The 24519-nt window shown below is 40.4% G+C and overlaps 1 protein-coding gene across 2 annotated transcripts in view; it reads right to left on the reverse strand.

The window, feature by feature from the left end:
- Positions 1 to 24519, reverse strand: part of Cacna2d3 (calcium voltage-gated channel auxiliary subunit alpha2delta 3) — an 846818-nt gene that overhangs the window by 149477 nt on the left and 672822 nt on the right. For both annotated transcript variants that reach the window (XM_090320869.1, XM_090320861.1), the window contains 3 exons: positions 22799 to 22894; positions 20490 to 20611; positions 16688 to 16768 (listed from right to left, as the gene is read on the reverse strand). In XM_090320869.1, coding sequence (XP_090176995.1) covers positions 16688 to 16768; positions 20490 to 20611; positions 22799 to 22894 — 299 coding nt within the window. The remainder of the gene's footprint in view (positions 1 to 16687; positions 16769 to 20489; positions 20612 to 22798; positions 22895 to 24519) is intronic.

Genomic DNA, 24519 nt, shown 5'->3' on the forward strand with positions numbered 1-24519 from the left:
CTAGATAATTTTTTCTGGTGGAAAATCTTAAACTTGGAGAGGAAAGACTGGTCACACTAAAGAAAACATCAAAGGTCATACTCTATGCATGCATGGAAATGTTATCGTGAAACTCATTAATATGGACAATTAATGTGTATTAATAGTTTTAACTTTAAAAAGAGTCGATCAAACAGAGACCTCAGGAAACCCTGGTGGCTGATGGATTCCAGGACACAGTACCTCCTCTCTGCTCTGCCCTGTGAGCCATTTCAAGGCATGAACAGCTGAGCTCCTGCTCTAAATATGTAGCAACTACTTTCCAGTTAAATAAATGAGTTATAAGACAAAAATGAAAGATGATAGGAGAAGGGATGTTTTGAAGATCTTTTTCTCCTCTCAATTTCACTAAATGTTTACACTGTGTACCAGGCATGGTGCAAGGTGGTTTGGTGCATGTTCAGCATATATCCCGATACCCACATGTGAGGATGCTTGAACTGCTCTCATGTAAGTGGAGAACAACCAAAGCCAACAGCATGTGCTTCCTGTAGCTACAATGATTTAGTGCCCTGCCATCCCACTGCTGCAGAGACACTATGAACCTGCTTCTGGTATCCCAGAACCCTTTGAATGTGGCTAGAATCCCTTCTTGTCAACACACTCAATTCTCTTAGATTTCCAAGTACCCTATGAAAATTCCCGCAAGCAGATACTCAGAAGACCAACAATTAAAATGATGTACATTCAGATTTCTATCATTTGCATAGTCGCAGGCAAACAGAAGTTGGCAATGAAATGTCAGGAGTTTCTCAGCACAGAAAAATGAAAAAAATCAAACTGTTTAGATTAACAAATGTAGAATTATCATTTGTTAATATGAGAAATGTATTAACTGTAAAAACAAAACAAAATAACGCACTGCAGATTTAAAGACCCAATTTGCAGGATAGTCTGTAAGAATCACAGAATTATCAACCACCACAACACAGAGGGGTAATTTGCTAATGCCTCATCTATTATTTTCAGCTTTTTTTTATTGTTGCTGCCATATTTATAGTGTTCTCTATAAAAATGGCCTTCCATCACAGAGCCATGCTGAGTATCCACCAAGGACAAATTTTTTAACGTTATTGCTGAGAAAATTACACAAAATACTTTTTCTCATCAATTTAATATGCTAGGCATGATCACAGAAGGGAATATTTGCACTGTCAGGAATCACTGATTTGTAAACAGACTCATAACCATGAAGGAGTTAAAGAAGGCACAGGAAGACTATACACTGCCTTAGAGATTTTTGGAGGAAAAAAGATAACAGAATCAAACTCATATCTCAAAAGCTTTTACAAGCAGGGTGAATAGTTCTGTTATGCCTGTGCTTAAAATTCTACCTGAGTATCTTATTTTTCCTTATAAGATGGAAAGACAAAGAGGTGATTCACACATGGCTTTCTTTGTGATTCATGAAAAGATTCAAGAAAATCAAATCTCATTCTTCAGACTAACCAAGGACTCTTGAAAATGAGCCTACATATAAAAAAAGTTGCTAAATCAATTTCCAAAATACTTACATTCATATAATTACACAACACATTCATATAATCACATAGCTGTCAGAGACCTGTAACTTCTTGTACAGGTTAGGAAATTACTTATGGTAAAGACCCATCAGTTCATCTACTAAATGATGCTGGAATCATATGGTGTATCACTGGGTTGTAGTTAGAAGGAAAAACATCCCAGAACCATTGTGGTTTTCACTGATGAAAATGCATTGCTTTTTAATACAAACATTGCAACAAGGCCTGAAGGAAACCTTTATCCCACTCAGAGACTCAATTTTGTAACCCCAAACCCTCCTTTTAGATTCTTGTTCTTTTAAATATTATTTTTGGGTTGACATGCATTTGCAGTGTAGGAGGGTTCACTGTTATATTTTATGCTCTTGGAACAAATTCATCGCCGCTATCGTATTCTGGATCTTCTGGTCATCCTACATTTCCTTTTAAAAAGTATTTTTGTGGGTTTCATTATGCTATATTTATACACATGCACACATGACATAACGCAAGGTCTTTCAGTCCTCTTCACCCTCACTACCCCTTCCTTTCCTTCGCCTATTAGATTGAGTAGATATGCATACCTACTTTCACTCAGTGTTCACCTGATACACAGGATATCTCCCAGCCACAAAGGTCCAGGAAAAGAATCAAAGGACTGAGGAGTCAGGAAAGGCCTTGAAGAGCATTTGATCTAGGCCTGGAAAAATCTTAGAACAGCTGCCACCAGCTGCCTTAGCCAGTGTAGACACCGCAAGACCCCAGAATCCCTTGAAATCTCTTTTCCAGGTACCCGCAGTGATCAACTAGAGTTGACATAGAGATTAAACCTATTTTCTGTTCTGATTCCATTCAATCCCTTCATTTTGTAGATAGGAAATAGAAGCATGGAAAAGGAAAAGAACATGCCAAAAGTCACACACACACACATACACACACACACACACACACAGACACACACATACACACACACACACACACACACACACATCATTAATTGCATCATAGCCACAGAAGTACTGGATTAATGTGCATATACAAGCAGACCCTCACTAGTCTTCAGGCATTCTGCAGTGAACTACAATATCTAGGCTATGCCATTATTCTACTAATGGTCTAGATAATGACAATTATAACATTATCATCACTGCCACTTATTGAGTGCCCAATTTTGAACAGATGTTGTCCTGTAATTCATTTTCTAAAAACTTTATTTTTACCAAAGCATGTAGTTTTCTGTGCTGTCAGACAAGACATGATCTGAGGGCCTGGGCCCAGAGAGCAAATGGCCAGAAGGGCACATCATCAGTTAACAGTAGAGTAGAAATGTAGAGATAAATCTCCTCAGTACCCAAAGCTAGGCACTTTAGAGAATGCAATAGATTTGAAGGAATCGGGGATAGGATCCTATTCTGGTATCACTGTTTACCCCAAACCTGTCGGGGGAAGGAATCCAACCAACGCTATCAGATCTCTAGCCACACTAAAAACCGGAAGACAGCAAACCAGAAGACAGCTGAAAGAGTCAAAGCAAAACATTAAGGTTCTTTCATCACCTGGGACCTTCTTCTAATGAGAAAATAATAAAAATTAGGTTTCACATTAAGATGCAGATAATTTAGACGTTTCCACTAAAATGCTCACAAATATACAGAATATGGAGAAAAAATTTCACGAGAGCCCTAGAAATTAAGGATATTTCTAAGTGATATCCAAGTCACAAGAGACAGACGTCTGACCTTGATACTGATGAGCACGGTATAAAGGAAGGAGTGATGTCTATACAACCTTTCTTTTTTTTTTTGTCAGTCCTGGGCTTGGGCTCAGGGCATGAACATTGTCCTTGGACTTTCTCAAGGCTAGAGCTCTACCACTTGAGCCACAGCACCACTTCTGGCTTTTTTCTATGTAAGTGGTTCTGAGGAATTGAACCCAGGTCTTCATGCATGCTAGGTAAGCACCCTACCACTAGGCTAAACTCTTGGCCCCATACATGACCCTTCTTTATGCTGATCTTCCTTCTTTGAGACACTGGGTTAGACTATCAGGTGGAAAACATATCCTTCTATATGTAGGGTAGCTGAACATTTTACTTCTACAACACTTTCTATTACTGTTCTGCTGCCTTCTTCCATTGAGATGAGAACTTTTAACAATGCAGCAAAAACAGAATGAGAAGGAAGGTAGGTGTGTAAAGCAGTTTTTTTTTTAAGTAGGACTGGGATTTGAACTTAGGACATCATTCTTACACATAAGTTCTTTACCATGTGAGCCATAACCCCAGCCTTTTTTCTTTTGGTTATTTTTTAAAAATAGAATCGAGTGATTTTACCATAGGCTGGTCTCAGATTGGTATTCCTGTTTCTTATGTATCTGGGATGACAGATGAATACTGTCATATTCAGGTTATTGGTTGAGATGGGCCTCAACTATGATCCATCTATTTTAGTCTTCCTATAATAGCTGGAAGGACAGATAAAAGTCATCAAGTTCAGCTTCTTCCTTTGAGATGGGAGTCTTACAGACTTTCAGCTATGGATTGAGAAGGAGTTCCATGAACTTTTCTGGCAGGGCTCACCTTGATTTGTGAACCTTCCATTTTTCAGTCATTCAAGTGGTAAGGATTACAGACCTGAGCCACAAGCACCACACATGAGGCGGGTGCTTTCCATTTGCCATGATGCTGGGAGTATGTGTTGGGATGTGGTTGAGATGGGGCATAGGATGCCAGGAAGCCAGAGACTAAATGGGGCCAGGCTTGGGGTTTCCTAGCAATACTCTGTGAGAACTCACCAAGGTCCTGTGGGAAATCAGTTCCCTGGTATTCTAAGGCCCTCCCACTGGGCCTGCCCCTTCAAACACACTCATTATAGGGACTAAGCTACAACACATTAACTTCCGTGGAGGGAGAAGGGGGGAAACCACATCCAGATCCTAGTACCCATGATTCTTTCAAGGAATGAAAAATGTAGACTTCTTTGCTTTATCCAGAGTAAATAATCATATTCAGCCAGCAGGAGGTAGCATTCCCTTACCAGTCTTTCAATACCACAAACGATGGAGACACTTGACCACTGGACAATGAAAAGATGGTAAAGAAAGATAGAAAGATAGAAAGAAAGAAAGATGAAAGAAAGAAAGAAAGAAAGAAAGAAAGAAAGAAAGAAAGAAAGAAAAAGAAAGAAAGAAAGAAAAGAAAGAGAGAAGGAGAAGGCCCAGGAGTTTGGTCTAGTGGTAGAGTGCTTACCTAACATGACAAAGACCTGGGTTCGATTCCTCAGTACCACATACATAGAAAAATGCCAGAAGTAGTGCGTGGTTCAAGTGATAGAGCTCTAGCCTTGAGAAAATCCAAGGATAGTGCTCAGGCCCTAAGTTCAAGCCCCAGGATAGGCTAAAAAAAAAAAAAAGGGAAGAAAGACAACTTTACCACTTTCAAGATACGGAAACAAAGACAAAAACATCAAACATCAAATTTCGGATGTGGCTTTGAGGTAAAGAATACAGTGTACATACATGTATACCAGGCAGGGATTATTCCCAGAGGACTGAAGGAAATAAAAATTCAGAACACAGATTCAATGCAATGGGAGGGAAGAGCAGTGAATGAGACACAGTGCACAGACAATCTGATCTCCTAATACACAGATTAACATACCCAGCAGGATTTTTTTAAATCTGAAAAGCCATCTTCCTAGAGTTAAAAAAATAACAAATCCAAGTGCTGTAGGTTACTGAATTCTTAGTATAAGATAGACAAGATTATTACCTGATACGTGTGAAAAACTACAGGAGAACAAATAGATTAAACAGATCTAACTACAATTTTCCAAATAAGAAAAATATTACTATGATTTGCAGACCAAATAAGTAAATAAATAAAGCTGCAGTTCTCAGATATACAAAGTCTCATAGCATGCTACATAGACATTCTTTGAAGAAAAGTAATTCATCGCAAAGAATGATCAAAGTATAACTTACAAAAAGCAAAAGAAGCTGGGTGCTAGTGGTACATACCTGTAATTCTAACTACTTAGGAGGCTGAGGTCTAAGGGTCATTGTTATAAGCCAGCCCAGGCAGAAAACAAATTCATGAGTCTCATCTCCAATTAACTATCAAAAAGCTGAAAGGACAGCTAGTGGTAGAGCACTAGTCTCGAACACAAAAGCACAGGGACAGCACTCAGGCCCTGAGTACAAGTCCCAGGATTGGCACAAAGCAAAACAAAATAACAACAACAAAAAGTGAGAGAGAGGAAGACAGGAGGAAGGGAGTGAGAATGGAATGGAAATGCCTGTTAGGAGCCATAAAAGTCACTGAAGTATGTATGAGTTTGCTAATATGGTTATAAAACAATGTAAAGTTTCTGGCAAGTTTCCAAGCAGTTGCTGCAATTTTCCAAGTATCAGGGACAAAGGAGTTAATACTTGGCACTGTAGGAAGCAACATCTAGCAGAGGAAGAAAGCAGAAAATTAAAAATATATTAGATGATTAACAAGGCACCAGTAGCTCAGGCTTGTAATCTTACCACCTGAGGAGGCCGAGATCTGAGAATTGTGGTTTGAAGCCAGCCCAGGCAGGGAAGTCCATAAGACTCTAATCTCCAGTTAAACCCCCAAAAAGCTGGCAGTGGGGCTGTGGATCAAGTGATAATGCACTAAATTAGAACTACAAAGCTCAGGTAGATTGCCCAGGCCCTGAGTTCAAACCTGAGGACCAGCACACACACATTGTAATAACTATATCTAATATAAATATTATATATGATTGTGAATATGTGTTTGTACATATACACACATATATATATGTGTGTATATGTGTGGTGATATATTGGATTGGGATAGTGAAGAAGTGATGGACAAAGAATGCCACGGGTGGAAGAAAGAAGAGTTTTGGTGATAGAAAGTCTCTGAGAACATTTCTGAACAGAGACTCTGAGAAATTATGGCAGCAGGAGTAAAAGTATCTGCTGGGCATGTGTATCTATTTTGCCAGCTACCAACATTGCTGGAGTCATAGGAGACATATGGAGTCACAGAAGGATTGTGGTCTGAAGTTGGCCTTGGGCAAAAACACTAAACTGGGGTTCAAAGTATTTGCCTAGTAAGTAAAATGCCATAAGCTCAAACCCCCAAACTGCAAAAGAGCAAACAAAAGCAGAATACTAAAAACTTATAAACAAAATAGTGCCACACTCAAGATTTGATTTAAACTAATATGGGTATGGGGAGAATGAGGAAAGGGATGTCAATGATGAAGAGGCATTATATTCATAAATTGACATGCTGAATTGAAATCTCTTTGGACAATTACTTAAAGATAACAAAAAGTAATTAATCAATTACTATGGGAGGGGTAGCAGTCAAAGAGGGTGAAGGATACTATATTTTCCATAATGAAATATTAAGGATCTATAACAACATTACAAACTTTTGGACTAAATACCTGGGTGGTGAGAGCACCTGCCTACGTTACATTCACCTAGGTCAGAAGATGGTACACATGTATGTATGAGCAGAATCAGCAGTTGATCCCATAGCATGAATGTGACAGGACTCCACGAGGAATAGTGGAGCTGCTGTACTATTCAGGGAGAGCCAAGTGATACAGGGATGGCTTGGGAGTCACCAGGAGATGGAGGGAGTTGGAAACCTTGGAGAGTAGAGAGGACACAAGGGGACATCACAAGGGACTGCCAGCATTTACAAGCCAGTAAGACAGTAGATCAGAAGAGGAAGCCCAGAACAATTGGGCAGCCTTGAGACCAAGAATCGGGAAAGCGATCGTCTTAGCCAAAAGCTGCTGGCAGAACAACAACCATCAACATTTGAAGTTTAACTCTGGACTCCATAATGTGAAATTTACTGGAAACTGGGATGAGAAATCTTCCCCCGCGTAGAAAACCTGATTGGAATATGTTTCAGAGCAAATGAAGGGACAATGGAAAAGAAGCATAAAGGAATTAGAATAATTACCAGACTAGATGCTCCCAGTGGACCATCTATCTAGAAAGGACCAAGTTATGCGTCCAACCTCAGTACTACTAAAACCTATTAAAGGAATAAAATATAAAGGACAGAGTAGTAAATAATATAAAAAGATAATGTAACTGCAAAGTAATTTTGACTTGAAGACCCGTGTAACTAGATAAGCTCATGTTGGAAGGTTGTAGAAGGCTAGTGGAGGAAAAGCAGATCAAGTGTCCCTCCACTACATTTCCATTCTGAAAGTTCCCGATGTTTAGAGAGAGGACCACATAGACTCATCTGCCCCAGTTACATCTCATTCCATTACATAGCTTGGCCCTGAGGTGGGGCTGACATTCACACACTGACCTCATCTGGGTCTGGTGAGTGTAGACTTTGGGGGCTCATGGCAACAGTACAGTGCCATACCCACCTTAGATGGAGTCAATCATGAAGCATGAGTGACACAGTCCTGAGGTGAATGTAGACACATGTACACAGGCTCCTGCCTCATGCCCTCCTCACATCTGCTCCTCTCATTCCAGGGAAGGGAAATGCATGTCAGCTCCTTTATCCTCCACAAGCCCTTCAGCGTGAGTCATATATATTGTCATCTTAACTGAGATCCAAATCTCAACAAGGTCACTAGGAGATTTGCTAGGATAAAGGCAGTTAAATAAATCCTCAAATCTCTCATGAGCCATGTTGGGGGAAAAAAAATCCCATACACTGTTTTCTACCAAATCAGGTGAGGGTGTTTTCAAAGCTGTACCGAGCTTTATGCTGATTACACTGTCAGAGCTTCATAAGCTACAGTGGAGATTAGCTAAATCGCTGTCTTGACTGACAATGAGAATATATATTTTTAGAGAGCTTAGGATCTTTAATTGGGATATTTGTGGAATCATGTGTACAAAAATGTTAGGCACTACTGATGTACAACTTTGGATACAAGAAACTGTCCTCAACACTCTTATCCATACTCAGACTTAAGCATCCATTTCATTTTCATATGAACAGACAAGAGTGGTATGTCAACAAATCAGCATCCTATTGTTTCTGTTGTAAATACACTACGTGATGTACTTAATAAAACAGGAGATTTGCTAAATCTTTTCCACGAAAAGCCAGGCAGTACATATTTTTGCACTGCAGTCCATTCAGTTTATATCCACCAACCCAGCTCTGCCATTTTGGCCAAGCATGGTCCACAGATGGTGTGGGTATAGCTGCTTTTCAGCACAGCTTCATTTACAATAATAGGCAGCAGATAGCTGACCAGAATACTTAAATAGCTCTTACAACTGAACAGTAACACAAACAACCCACATTAAACATGAGGAAAGCATTTTAATAAATATTTCTCTAGAGAAGACGTCTGATAGTGAGTGGGCACGTGAAAAGATTCACAGCGTGTAAGTCAGGGAAATACAAATCACTTCATACACACCAAGATGGTTAAAATTTACAAAGACAGGTAACAATAAATGTTGGCTAGAATGTAGAAAAATTGGAGCTCTCATACTTTGCTGCTTAATGTAAAACGTATCAAGATATAATCATGATACCCCTATAGTCAACGTTTTACAGAAAATGATGTATGAGGCTAGTAATGGTTAGTTGGTTAGTTGGTTTAACGAATAGTCATTCTTAAGAATAAATGTGACAGCAATAATCATTTGACAGCTAAGGACTGGCATGTACTTATCTATAAAAATTCACTTTATCTCTATAAGTACATATAACATATATACCAATATATGCATGCATGTTGTATACACACATACATATATATGGCAAAATAAAGTTGATATCTCTCTAAATTTATCATTTATTGAGAGTAGAAACCAGAGGGATTATCCAAAACCAATAAAGTCTAGTGAGAAATATTATAATATTTGTTAATGTCATTCTTTTTCTGTGGTGATAAAGAGTAAATTTCAATCTGTAAATCCTCAGGCTACTAGAAATCCAATGTATACATGGATTTTCAAATATAAAAGGCAAAGGTGGAGTACAGAGAGGGAGATGGAATGTTCCTTCCTGGGTTCATTCCTAAATACTCAGTTTGTGTTGATCTTACGTCTAAATCCACCACGAGCTCAAAAATAGTACTTTTGCCATTTCAGAACAGAGCTCTGTGAGGCATGAGAAGCTGTTACCCCAGAGTTCCGCTGCTGAAGTTCCGGTGGAGGAGGTGCTGAGACTTTTGACAAGGCTTATAAAGAGACCATGACTGTTGGGAGTTGAGTACTTTGGAGAATTAGAGTGGTGGATCCAGTTTCTCAGGACTTGGGCTATTTTTATTCCTCAGTGTGTTCTTGTGGGTCACTGGCTACTATGCTCTTCCCAACACTGTTGTAGCACTGAAATTCTGTTGGAGATGGCAAATACAGCACAATCTATAACTGATTTCCATGAAATCTGTCCTTGTCATTTTACTGACTCCTCCCTTAGCTGCCTTTGTCTCTGAACTGTGCGCAGAGAGTGGGACAAAGGCTGAACCTATTCAGCCGTGATACTTAGTAGACATTATGTGGAAAATGAACTATACAACTTGGGGGAAGAGGGAGGAAGGGAGGGAAAAAGCTGGGAGGAAATGAGGGAGGGAGGGAAGGAGGGAGGAATGACACTGTTCGTTACAGGCCAGGAGTTTGGCCTAGTGGTACAGTGCTTGCCCAGCATGCACAAAGATCTGGGTTCAATTCCTTGGTACTACATATATAGAAAAAGCCAGAACTGGTGCTGTGGCTCAAGTGATAGAGCACTAGCCTTGAGAAAGCCTAAGGACAGTGCTCAGGCCCTAAGTTCAAGCCCAGGATTGATAAACCAAAAAATAAAAAGAGAGAAATGTACTCATTACCTGACTAAAGTAACTCTAACTCCTCTGTATATCACCTTACAATAAAAATTTCCAAAAACATATTAAAAAAGATCTGAAGACTTCAAAACAATGAAAATAAAACGACAACAAACGCCAAACACAGAAAGTTCCACCTCACAGCTTATCATCACAGCTTAACTGGGATTCTCAACCTGCCCTGAGTGGCTGTGACTGGGTGGCCTGACAATCTTGACTACCCAGCATCCACTGGGAGCACAGGCACATATGCAAGGAATTTTATTTCAGATTCTTTTTTTGCTACTCCTGGGTCTTGAACTCAGGGCCCAAATGCTGTCCTTGGGTTTTCTGAAGGCTAGAGCTTTACCACTGAGCCACAGCACCACTTCTGGTTTTTGTTCTATGTATGAGGTACAAGGAATCCATCCCGGGTTTTTGTGCATGCTAGGCAAGCACTATACCAATAGGCCAAACTCCTGGCCCCTCATTTAAAATTCTTAAAGAAGTTAGACTTCTCTGTTTGCAGCGCTTCTCCTACAGGGCACTCAGGTCACTCACTTAGTGAGGCCTTTCCTAGCTACCCCCAAGTGGAGGAAGCATCACCTCTGCTACACACCTGTACCTGCACACATGTGCATGAACCTGAGTGTGAAATTTGTCCCTTTGCCACTGCTGAGCATCTCTTCATCTTGTTCTGTGTTCTAGAGAGCACTGGAAAATACTGAGATCCATCCTTCCTTCCTTTCTTTGCTTTCCTTCCTCCCTCTCTCCTTCCCTCACTCTGCCTCTGCTTCCCTCCTTTTTGCTTCCGTCCCTCTCACTCCTTTCTTTAACTTGGCAGCAATGTGCCAGGCTTTGTGTTTTCAGGAGTGCAGCAGCAGTTGGGTGGAAGGATTCCTCCTTGGGCTGTCACTCCAGCCTCTTAGGCATGGGGTCCCCCACCCCTAGAACACTGTATTACCCATCAGCCTGCTGTTTCACTTTGCACTGCCTTCTGGGTATTTGTTCACAAGCTGTAGCCTTAGTCTAAGGTACACAGTAGGTGTGAAATATACCTATTTATTGAGTGGTTTAATTATGATGGATGTTATTTTGAAAACTAGGCTATATGAGAATATACTGAATTTAAAAATACCAGGAGTTGGAGTTTTCCTGTTTACCCTAAAGTGTCTTGAACTCTCTCCATGGCTGACATTTTGAACCAGGCCACTCTTTGTCATGTGCTTCACAGAATGTTTGGGGCCATTCCTGGACCTTCATCCAGGAGAAACCAGTAGCAGCCCCCAATCAGTAATGAAAATAAAAAAATGCTTCTAGATGTTCACAAATGTCCCATAAGGAGGACAAATCTCCATGTAGGAAAACTACTTGTTCAATCAAGAAGTATTAACTTTTGTGACGATAAAACAAGGTATTTGCCCTCATTTTACAAATCAGACATTGGTGGAAATTGACACATAAGTTCTGACATGCTAGTTAATTTATATATACCAAAAATGTGAAACCCACCAAAGAAGTATTTTGTCAATATTATTCATTAAACTCTAAAGCGGACCCACATTAAACACTACATTCAGTTTAAATAGCATGTACTCAATAATAGCTAATGGTCAACAATGTTACCTCATCACTTATCTAGTCAAGTGATGAAAATTAAGGCTTCACCTTCAATATACTCATTTGAATTATGCAAATGAGACCACATAACCCACATTTTCAAATTTTCCCCATGAATGGATATAATACAATCTGTGTCCCTTATAAAGGAACAAGCTAATGGATCAGGAGCAACCCCAATATTACAAAAAATTGTTCAAATTTGTAATTTTAAAAGAATAAAACTGGGTTATGTAAATCATATATCAATAGAGCTATCTGAAATGAACTGCTTCTACAAGAAATCACTGCTTTAGTGTCTATAGTCTTTTTCCTTTGCTGATAATCTACTGTTATTCTAAGCTTTATGTTAGATGAGTTGACCTTAGAAACATCCCATACTGATGCAGATATAACTTCTGGTTCTATAGAGTTGCCATTAGGATGAGATGCCAAACAATTTTTAGATTCCTCGAATATACAGATCTGTACTGTATTACTATGTTGTGGATTGAAAGTCAAGAGCTGAGAATGCCTTTTAGAGTTTTAGGAATTGTATGTGTATTGTCTCAACGGCGGATTCTGTCAGCTTTCATAACATATACAAATGACATTGAAGGTCATCTTCCTTGAATCATTTATCCTGACAATTTTTCTTACCCATCTACTATTTGGTAGTCATTATACTTGTCACTGACAATAGAAAAGATAATTGGAGGGTCCTTGACCTTGACTTTTTACAATTATTTAAGAAGTCAAAATGGTTTATTATTAAAGGTGAGTTTAGATTTTGACATGTAAAAATGTGCATTTTAAGGAAATCATTATGTTTTACTTTTAAGATTGCGTAACAAAATTGGAAATTGAGTAATTTGTATTTGTCATAGAGAATTGAGAAGATGGACAGGGAGGCTAGGGAAGTGGTCAAGGGTATGAAGGCACTTTCTGAATGGCCACAACTTCTGCACTGGCTCAGATGTCCCCTTCTGAACCTTCTCTGTATCATTATTACCCTAGCATGGTAGGCTAGCAGGAAGGCTACAGGGCTTATAGTTACTCATTGAGAGTAGAGAATGGCTATTCATTGATGGAACTCAAGGTTTGTATGCGTTACATTCAATTTATAAAACCTTGATTGAAGTCTACCAGTGTCTAATTACCCCCACTGGGCTACACTTGAGAGCCAACAGTTAAAAAGAAGAAACTTCCAGGACCTTTCAGATGATCATTTAAATGTTAATTTACTAAGTTTTATATAGACATTGCTTTTACTTACCTGCTGTTATAGAGATCTGTGAGTGGGGGGGAGGGGAGGAGGGGCAGTGGATTCAGTTACAGAGCATGGTTATTATTCCTTGATAGTTAGTGCCCAGCAAAAGCAAGAGCTCAGGGCATATTTACAGAATAAGTGAACAAATTAATAAATATAAACGAAAGATAACAATTGTCTATCCCTAATGTTTTTAATATATCTTTACCGCTCAGCATTTTTCTTATTTGTTCTTTCATTTTATCTCAAATTCACGCAGAGTAGCTCAAGGAAGCGACTGGGGCTTGAACTCAGGGCCTGAGTCCTGTCTTTCAGCTTTCTCAAGGCTAGTATTCTACCACTTGAGCCACAAAACCACTTCTGGCTTTTTCTGTGTATGTGGAACCGAGGAATCAACCCCAGAGAGCTTCATGCATGCTAGTCAAGCATTCTACCACTTGGCCATGCTCCTCGTCACAGAAGCTACTATTTTGAATGGACTTGAAAGAAAAGATTTCACATTTAGTAACTTACAGAGCAAGTGGCCCATTCATTTAGACTACACAATCTAAGGTTTCAACAATAATAGAAAAATGAATTTATGGCCTAACATCTATGAAAAGTTCTAAGAATTTAAAAGAAAGGTCCTGCCATACTTTCTCTATAGTAGGGAAGCAATGAAGAAAATATAGCCTACTGGTGACAACTGGAGGGCTGGTACAGTGCTTAAGAGGAGGACAGTAAGCAGCACCATAGGCTGAGAAGATGGATGGGATGCGTTCATGCACCAAGGCTGACTCACAAATGGAATCTTGCTCAGTCTGATTAGCCTTTCTTCAAAGGTGTCACTGACAGATGAGCATCTACATGTTTTGGTTTCAAGAAGAAAGCAAGAAAACAAAGGGAAAAAGAAAAGATGGGAGGAGGAAGAAAGGAAGTAAGGGAGGAGGGGAGGAAGGAAGGAAGAAAGGAAGGAAGGAAGGAAGGAAGGAAGGAAGGAAGGAAGGAAGGAAGGAAGGAAGGTGGGAGGGAGGGAGGGAGAGAGGTAGAGAGGGAGGGAGGAAGGAAGAAAGGAAGGGCTGAACTCTCTTTGTATTCCAAACAGACTTATATGGCAATGAATATATGAGTACCAGCTTGAGCCATGGAGTTGGGCAAGACTTTCAAAGGGTCCTTGAGAATTATTTTCCAAATTGCACACTTTTTCAGATGAGTTTCAAATGAGCTAAAGGATTTAACTGAAAACTCTAAATTCCTGCCAGTTGGCTGTATCCAGTCTGCTATAGGGCAATGCTGTGGGAGAAGCCTGTTCACATCTCATCTTCATCCGGCAAACAAGGGTTTGCCCAACTATAATGGCACTCTCAGTCATAGAATGGTAAACAATGTCTATTCCATGTGAGGGAAATATTGCGGAATCTCATTACACAGGGACACAAGGTTGGGTAAGAGCCAGTGAATCACAGATGATATGCAGGAGAGGGTACACTACTGTGGGAGACACAAAGGTCCTCTAAGGTCACTGCCTTCACTGGAGCTGTGTCCACGGCAGCCTTCAAGTTCAAAACCAAGCATACTATTTTATCTTGTGTCTACGAAACAGTTGGGGAGAGGGCAATAATCACTAACTTTAAAAGGTTCAAAATAATAAACACATTTCCCAGATGACCTTGCCTCTTGGCCTTTCTTTGTAATTATCTTCTAAATGTGGGGACCAGTTGATACACACTTCGAATCAGAGAAGGATGCCTCTCCAACCCACTCAAGGTGAGCCAAACTCTGTCTCGTGACCTGCCTGTGGTCTCTGGCCAGCTATGTAACTCAATAACCTAACAGCAAGCTGTTTGTAAGATACATGTTCTCCATTAGCCTAGATACACAGGACCCTGGCTAAATTCTCATTTCACTCAAGCTCAGCCAAATAGGTATTTGTTAAAAAGAAGGCATTTGGCAACACTGAAGACTATTGTAAGCTTGCACAGAGGTGATGGGAGTAAGCATAGTGACTTCAGGATACAGTAAGAGAATCTTTGATGCAATCACTGAGTAGGAAGCCCATAGAAAGAGTTTTAAAGAGAAATTATGAGCCAGATAGACAGCTATGGCCCAACCGCATCTTTGACAACTGTTGCTTATGGCTACAGCCCCTGGGAGATAACACGCCTTCAGAATTAGCTGGCTGGGACAGCCTGGAGGTAATCAAGTCTGACCTTCTTTAAGCAAAAATAAACTTTGCTGAGTTAAATGATCCTGTCTCCTTCTTTCCTCAAGGAACATGAGGCATTAAGTGACAAAATTTGAAGACAGCAGTCATGAATCCTCAGAGCCTATATCTCCTACCTGATTAATGATAGGTCTGCCTCGTTCAAGATAAGCTCCAGGTCATATACATAAGACTGTCTTCCTTGTCATGTCCAATAACTAAAGAAAAACCAGGGTGACTATCCCCAGATCTTTCAATCCTTCTTAATATAATTATGATGCACAAGCTAAGTCAGGAAGATAGTGGAGAAAAAAGCAGTATTTTCCAGCCAGAAAACAACCACTTCAAATAGATCTGCGGCCTCTGTTCCATTCAAATTCCTTTCCACAAGTTATCGCGATATGCAAAGACACAGGCGTTGATGTTCAAAGTCATGCTAAAGAACAACTTAATGAGGGAGGCTACCCAGAAACAAATGACTCCCTTAGGTGAACTTAGCCCATATCAGGAGAGTGCCGGGAGTGCACCACTCATCCATCAACCAGTGAATCCAAAAATTATATATCAGAAAGGAACTATGTGTGCCAGACATGCTCTTAGGCTTTGTTTTTGTCAACAGCTGTCCTCAAAGGAGGGCTTGTGGCAGTTTTCAGTCCTTTAGGCCAAAAACCACTAATGAAACTCTCCAGCCAGCAATAGACGTCTGCTGACACTCATGGGAGATGAGAGACATAGGAAAAGCCAGAAACAGAGCTTTTTTTAAAAAATATCTCTCTCTCAAACAATTCTCGACTCTTATTTGCAAAAATGTGTTGGCTTTCCCCTGTTTACAGATCTAGCACCTGCAGACATATCTAATTCTCCAGGGTAAGGTCTTGCTCTCTCAGAGAAGGACATCTTTCAGCTAATTTGTGCCTGCAACAAATGCACAAAGTCCTTATGAGTCTATTGTCTGCCTAATGATACAGAAGTTGAAGATCTGGTGTGTATTTAGATAAGCATAGCCTACTGTCAAGAAACTCTTTAAGGAGTTCTGGAACCATTTCCTATGGGCCCCAATTTTAACAGAAACCCTGCGGGAAAATTCTGTCTTTATGTCAAGCACAACCATTCTTCACAGCTTTGGTTTGGAGGAGTTGACACTGAGCTGAGACAGAAGTCTTTTTTATTTCAGTTTTCCCCTTTTGAAACGGCATGAAGAGAGAATAAACCTTTTGCATAGAAGCAGTTGACAGGCTAGGTGAACAGAAGCCATGCTTGAGCTCTGCTCACTGAGATCTACACTTACCTGCCACCACTGGAGATTTCCTTTCATCCAGGAGCTGAATGGAGGTACTTGCTGTCACCACATTGCTTTTGTTGACGGTTCCTATAAAAAGAGAAACCACCACAACAAAAATGGAGCTGCATATTGTCTACACCTAAAAATAGTAATCATATTGGCCTAGAGCCAATGATTCTGCAAATTGATCTGAAGTTCCGTTCCCCAAGATCACAGTGTTCTGGCTAGGGACATTCTGCCTACTCTACCAGGCACTAATATGTGCTAGAAGCAATGTGCCAAGTTCTAATCATCCGCATTAAGCAATGTCCAGCTCTCCATGTTAAAATTTTGACCCCCAAGCGGAGAACACCATTTTCTGTCATCTAGTCTTACAAATTGCAATGGATACTGTATCAATCATGCTACAATATCGTCTCTCTAAACACAGCCACAGAGAGCTACATGAAATAGAATTTTGAAATTGTTACAATAAGTTGATAAAAGTGATTCTGATTCACAGGGTAAGTCTTCATTGATCTATTATAATTGATCTCATTTCAAACCTAGGGTTGCTGTGCAAAACAATTCTAAACACAGAGTTGGAATGAAATCTTTATTTCAAATTCTTTTTTTGGGGGGGGGGGACATGGAGCTTGAACGAACTCTGCCTGGGCGCTGTCCCTGAGCTCTTCAGCTCAAAGCTACTGCCCTATCCTTGAACCAAGCCCCACTTTCTGTTTTCTAGAGGTTAATTGGAGATAAGAGCCTCATGTCTTTTTGTGCCTAGGCTGGATTTGTACCTTGATCCTCAGATCGCAGCCTCCTGAGTAAATAGCTAGAATTACAGAAGTGAGTCACCTGCCCATCTCAAATTCCCTTTTTTTTTTTTTTTTTTTTTTTTGCCAGTCCTGGGCTTGGGGTCAGGGTTTTCTCAAGGCAAGAGCTCTACCACCTGAGCCACAGCACCACTTCTGGCATTTTTTCTATGTATGTGGTACAGAGGAATCGAAACCGGGTTTTTGTGCATGCTAAGCAAGCACTCTACCACTAGGCCAAACTCCAGGCCCTCAAATTCTTTTTGATGCAGTGACAATATAGTATTAATGTCAAGAGATTTCCTATTATTCACAGTGGTTACAATACTAATGAGTTAAAACATGCCGAGCCCAAATACTGAAGAGTCACAGTGCCTACATCAGGAAAAAATAAATAAATAAATAAATAACAAGAACATGAGTTGAATGGAATCCAATTGAATTGTAAAGCACAAAAGGCAATCCTAAGTTTGAATATAATTATGACCAAGTTAATTGGGAATTTTCTTGCTGATCAAGCAATAATAAGAGCTTCTTTTCCAAATATAGGTATTGATAGGATCATATATATATAACCATTTGTCTAAAATATGGTATACACAGAGGAGGATTGCAATGGTATAAAACCTTTGAACACCTAGCTTGAAATTTAAAAGTTGAATACCAAAAAGCTGAATGATGTGTTAGGGAAGGGATGAAGGAGAGATAAAGGCAAACAAATTAAGGAAAGGTGGACAGATGCAGTCAGAATATTCAATGAACATATGTAAAAATGGAATGAGGAAACTTGAGGGTGTGAACGGGGTTGGGAGAAATGGGGGAGAATGACAAAAGGGTGATGTTGATCAAGACAGATTGTGCCTCTAGACTGATTTATTGAATGATAACTCCTTTTGTACAATTACTTAAAGATCATAAAAATATAATTTTATAAAGATGTATTGTTCCTACAAACTGACATGTTGAATTGAAACCCCTTTGTACAATAAAAACCATATAAATACAAAACAAAAATACAAAATAAATCAAAAGCAAAATAAAATAAATATAGACATTCAACACAAAGAAGGAGAGAGATCTTCGGCCACAGTGTCTTGTATTTAATGACTTTAGAGATGTTCCTTGAATTTCTAGGAGCCATGAAACATTCTAAGATGTGACATTATTCACAAATTTAATATAAACAAATTAAGTTCTTTGATGGCACAATTAAGAGTTTCATGAAAATCTCAGTTCTCCAAAACAAATATAACTAAAATTTTAATGAAACAAAATTTATTTTGACTTGACAATGAATAATAAAGCAAACATATGCAAGTGCATACACAGAACATTTGGGAGTATTCTGTGTAGATGGTCGAAAGACCCTCTACCACCAAATGTCAGAGGGACAGCAAACTAAGATTTTGAAAAAGGAAAGATGTGATAAGCTGTCCCTTGGTTATCTCATATTGTTACAGTATTTCACCTGGTTATTTGAAGTCTGATAGGGAAGGGAGGAAAACAAGATGAGGGGCGGGGATGGGGAGAAGGAAATGGGGACCAAGACACGAGAAAGGGTATCAATGTCTGTGAAGTAATGCACCTTCTATCTGGTGAATATAATGTAACCCTTCTATTAATTACAATAAAAATGTATGAAAAAAGCTATGTTACTCTTCATAGGTTTTTGGTATGAAAATGTTCACTGTGTCTTGGTCATTATTTCCAGCTATAGTGTGATGCAGATGAACATCTGAAAAGGACCCACACCACTGGGTATAAAGCACACTTGGGTGGAAGCATCCGTACCCAGGGGCCTATCAGCAAGTTGACTACACTCAAAGACTCAAACGAGAAAGGAACTCAGTAGATGATCTAGTCTCAAACTGCACCCAGCATGAACATTTTATCAGTGACATTCAGCTTTCCCTTGCATATGTCCGTTCATGAGGGATTATTTTCCTCAGAAGCCCATCCCACTTACTCTCGTCAACAAGGCTTTTACAAATTTTCAAAAGCATTCTTTCTGAAACATTTTAATTCATAGACATGAGAAGACAGGCACCAAGAAGAAGAGAGCAGGGCATTAGACACTAAGTACTAGACACTGCGTACTGGCATTAGAGCTAAATTAGGGATGCATGGAGGCGATGAACATACAGAGCCCTAACTCAAAATTCAACTATAACAGCCAACTTTTCAGAGTTTATAGAACTAGGTATTATTCATATATGAAGCTTCTAATGCCCAGTGGAGAGCTTTACACAGAATAAGCATCAAAATGCCAACTGTACAGGACGCTGGTGGCTCACGCCTGTAATCCTATTCAGGAGGCTGAGATCTAAGGATTGCAGTTCCAAGTCAGCCTGGGCACTGAAGTCTGCAAGACTCTTATCTCCAATTAACCATTAGAAAGGGACAGGGCAGTAACCTTGAGCTGGAAAGCTCAGGGACAACACCCAGGCCCATAGTTCAAGTCCTTTGACTGACCCCCCCTCCCCAAAAAAATCCAATTATGGGAGACAAAGACATTGAAGACTGTGGAACATTTTCACTGTGACTTGCTTTCATTGCTTGCAGCAGCCCCTGGTCAAGAAAGCAGCATGCGCAGTTAAAGCTCTGGTCTTCTGTTCAGATCAGATAGGGAATTATGAACCTTTGAAGTGATGAGAATGACTGAAGTTTCTGGCAAATGATGTCTAAACTTTCTCTTACATGAAGCCAAACAGCATTAAAAACAAATCAACTGAGAAGATTGCATTGAAATTCCACAGGGTTGCAAAATACCGGCCCTGCTTCCTGAAATGCCCTTTGCAAAATTTGGTAAAGTACAACTGTATTTGGGTGTGGGATTGTTATGTTGATGGAATGGGTCACCGGTTTGGAACTGTCTCAGAATCCAGCACTGGCTCCGGAGATTGAACTTAGTTCCTCTTGGCATTCCAGCCACTCCTTCCCTCCCCCACTCTGCACAATGCCCAGGCCAGCAGAACCAAACAGACAGTCTTGTATCCCAAAAGGGCACCCACCTGTACTGAAAGGGATTGAGTAGACGAAGCTCCCGGGTATCTGCTCAGCAGCTCTGCGGTACCAGAGAGGGAAGTGGTCTGCATTAAAAATGTTTTCTTTGTCTCCAGCTTTGAGGAAGTCCCTGGAAATGAAGAAGACAAGCACTCTATTAATCAAGGTCAAAGTGGACTCAGTACATCTAATCGATTTTGTCAGAATAAAGCAGGGATGGCTTTTAGAAACTCAACTTGTCTTTTTCCAGCACTGAGAGGACCTGAGTCAACATTGAACATCCAATGTTACTCCAAGACATATTGGGAGAGCTCTGGCAGCCAGATTCAGGAGGGAAAAATGATCTGTCCCAGTGTACCTAGTTTACTAATTGGAACAAGCATAAATGTAGCAAAGCAGGCCATGACAAAGTGCCTCCGTATGAGCCAGTAATATGAGTTTCTCAGAGACAGATGACTTATTCATCTACTCAGTCGGTCAACGAGCACATGTTATGGATCACAGCCATGCTACAGGGCTAGAACTCACTTGTAGGTATTTTTCCTCACACTGTGTTCCTGTCTTATTTTTTTGATTGTCACATAAACCAAAGGATATGGTGACCCTCACTTTGTAGATAATCTTGAAGAGGGCATATAAACATACATCTTAAAAGCCCCATGTGTAGTCCTGTTACCTTTTAAATTCAGAATAATGGTGTAAATATTAGACTCAAAGAAGCCATATTTTGTTGTGTTGTTCTTTTTTTTTTTTTTTTTTTTTTTTTGCACCAGTCCTGGGCTTGAGCTCAGGGCCTGATCCCTGTCCTTGGACTTTCTCTAGGCTAAAGCTCTACCACCTGAGCCTCAGAACCACTTCTAGCTTTTTTCTATGTATATGGTACCAAGGAATCGAACCCAGGTCTTCGTGCATGCTAGGCAAGCACTCTACCACCAGGCCAAACTCTGGGCCCCGGTTTGCCTGTTCTTATATGCTTGCTGTAACCATATTAGCAACAACCTTCCCACTGAGCCTGAGATAACCTATTCTTAGCAGAGAAGGAAACACAACTCAGTACTTCAGTAGTCTTTCCTGTGAACTTGTCCTCCAGAGGAAGGCTTATTTGGGAGGGCTTTAAAACTCAAGTTGCAATAATAGTGAATTTCATTTAGAACAAATGTGAGATACTGAGAAAAACAAAAGAAATTGAGAACTCAAAGAAAGTGTCTAAAACCACTATAAAAATCTATCCATCGGAAGTGGTGCTGTGGCTCAAGTGATAGAGCTCAAGCCTTGAGAAAGCCCAAGGACAGTGTTCAGGCCCTGAGTTAAAGCCCCACACTGACAAAAAAAAAAGGCAAAAATCTATCCATCTGCCATTTACCAGACTTGGTTTGGGGAGGGAGGTTCTCTGGTCAGGGCCTCTTCTAACAGGCCAGAAGCACCATTAAACTGGGACTGTCAAGTTGACAGCCAGCCTATGTATTGGTTACTTCCACTCCTGGTATTCCTGAAGTCAGGAAATATGATGTTTCCTGATAAACTTTAAACTCACATCCTCCGTTGCAAATATATTTTTGTATATACATTTTGCAAATACAATTTTGAAATCTCGGTCTCCATTTGTCTTTGACCTCATAATGCCTCTTGTATCAATGGGGTGGGGAAGGAGAAAATTTATTCCTGGGCTCAGAAAATATTTCATATGATGAACACCCATCTGATGAGCAAAGTGCCTGTGGCCCCTGGAAGACTCAAGGCTGAACAGTGGTGGAACGAGCAGATAGGTGCTGGACTCAGTAACTCTTAGCCCCTGTTGTTCAGGGATCATTGCCAACCTCTTCACCTCCAGACAGCCCACCTCTTTGAGAGGGGCTCTGCAGTCCCTCAAGCTAAGCACAGAGGCACAGAAGTTCATTAAAATGTAAACAAACAAATAAACAGCAATTCGGAGACCCAGGCAGGAATTCCTGGGCACAGCTGCAGAACAGCTGAAAACCCAGAGCCTTGTGTTGGGAGCCGAGAGCTTCCTCCCCACCCCCCCAGGCTGCCCCTATCCCACAGCCTCATCATCTCCCAGGCTCTGAAATGACTCACTAGGCAAGAGAGGCCTCCAGGATGGTGGACAGAAGCCAACAAGTGTGAGTAACAAAGGGTTGTGAAAGGGCCAGCAGGCAGGTGAGTGCATGTGTTGGGGCCCCCATGATAGAACAGAGGAAAATCTCAGCAGGTCGAGGGTGGCCTGAATTTTGTTTCTGCCAGTGGTGAAATAAGCATCTCTTTGAATTTCCCTTGTCAGGATCTCACTGGGCCCCTAAAGAGGAGCCCTCCTACTTACTGGTTGGTGAGCTGCTCAGCACCAACAAACAGATTGATTCTCGAAAGACCCGTGCGAGTACCAAGGAAAGCGACCTCTACGCCCTTGTCAGAATTCCTGAAATAGAACAGCAGACAGCAGGGAGATGCTGCTAGACAGTAAGCAGATCATGGCTTTTGGATTTCAAGACTCACAGAATGTTTTACAAAACAGTAGCTTTGAAGCCTGAACTTTAAAAACAAATTGCAAAATCACACACACACACATAACACAGAGGCACACATAAAGTGTGCAAGTACACGTGCCTGCACACCACGTTCAATAGGCAACATCCCTCTTCTCCCCGCCAGTAATCTCCATTGGTGATACTTGGAGTGAAACATGAAGGACATCTTGCCAACAAAAGCACCATGAGAAAACTTTACTTCCAATACATGCATTTTATCTCATGGATCCTGGTACAAACTCAGAGACAACAGGCTGAGGATAAAGGACATGGAGCAAAGATAGGAGTCCATAGGGGTAGCTTTATTTCTCAATCCCACCAAGTGTACTCTAGGTCTTGAGATTAATTCAACACTGCAGAGAGTGCAGGTAAATCCTCTAAACCAAGTTTGCAGCATCCCATAGCCTAGAGTTCTACATAGCTGCAACTGGATCTGACTTCCACACAGTTGTGGAATAAATTCTACCAAAAACACAGGCATTATTCTTACCTTATTTAAAGAATAACCCCTTGGAAAAACCCTGTAGGGTGCCATGTGTAGAAACTCTAAGGATAGCCTTCACAAGAAAATCTGCTTTAAAATTTTAATAACGTAATATTGTTCCGATTTTCAAGGCAATTCTGTCTTTGGATATGTTCTTTAGGAGATTTTTCTCCTGTGTAAAGAGCAAATGAATTTCTCCACAAACACAAATTTATCTTACACTGAACTATGAAGAGACTGTCTAGTGTGTGCTGACTTCTCTGTTCTAGATATGAATAGCAGTTTGATCTGAAGCACTATCTATGTCATCTTCAAAATAAGGTGGGTCAGTTGTTGGCCTTTGGCAGTATTCATGGTAGTCAATACCACTTCTAAGTATGAGAAAGGTGAATACAAACCAACAGGATGCATTTGGCTCTACTTGTAGCCTTCGCCATATTGGAAAGCCAGCTGTCCAATCAGTTACAGATGTGGACTACAAAGCAAGCTACCATTTTAGAAATCTCACGCATGTGTTAGGAATGAATCAGCAATCTTGCTTAAAGATTAGAGTTTCATGAGAACCTAAGAGAACTACTTTCACATTCCTGAGAGAAAGGAATCTTAGGATAGGCTTTGATGATTCCTCAGTCTACCAGGGAAAAAGGTCCTCGTAGGTAAGCAAGACTGCCCAAAGTATAATGGACATGCAGTCTCTCTTTGGAGCTCTAGATGGTAAACTGCCCATATAAGGACTCCACTAGGCAAACTTCAAGTCATTTAAGCTATGCCCAGTCCCAACCCTGCTTTTCTCTGTCTCTGGTTCTACCAGGTGATACCATTTTCCCTGGTGCTTGATGTGCAAATGTGAGCATGAACCTGACAATTCAGCCTCTCTGTCCTTACACCATAAATGCATCAGCAGATCCTGGGGTCTTACTTTCAAAGCAGGCTGCATGTGAACTTCTTGGTGCAAGTGGAAAATCCTTTGGAATGTTCTAAAAAGCTCCACGACTATTCTTAACCTATTATATTCTGTTCTTCATACAGAAG

This window comes from Megascapheus bottae, chromosome 2 (genome assembly GCF_031878675.1).
Source record: "Megascapheus bottae isolate mThoBot1 chromosome 2, mThoBot2.hap1, whole genome shotgun sequence".
Taxonomy (NCBI): Eukaryota; Metazoa; Chordata; class Mammalia; order Rodentia; family Geomyidae; genus Megascapheus; species Megascapheus bottae.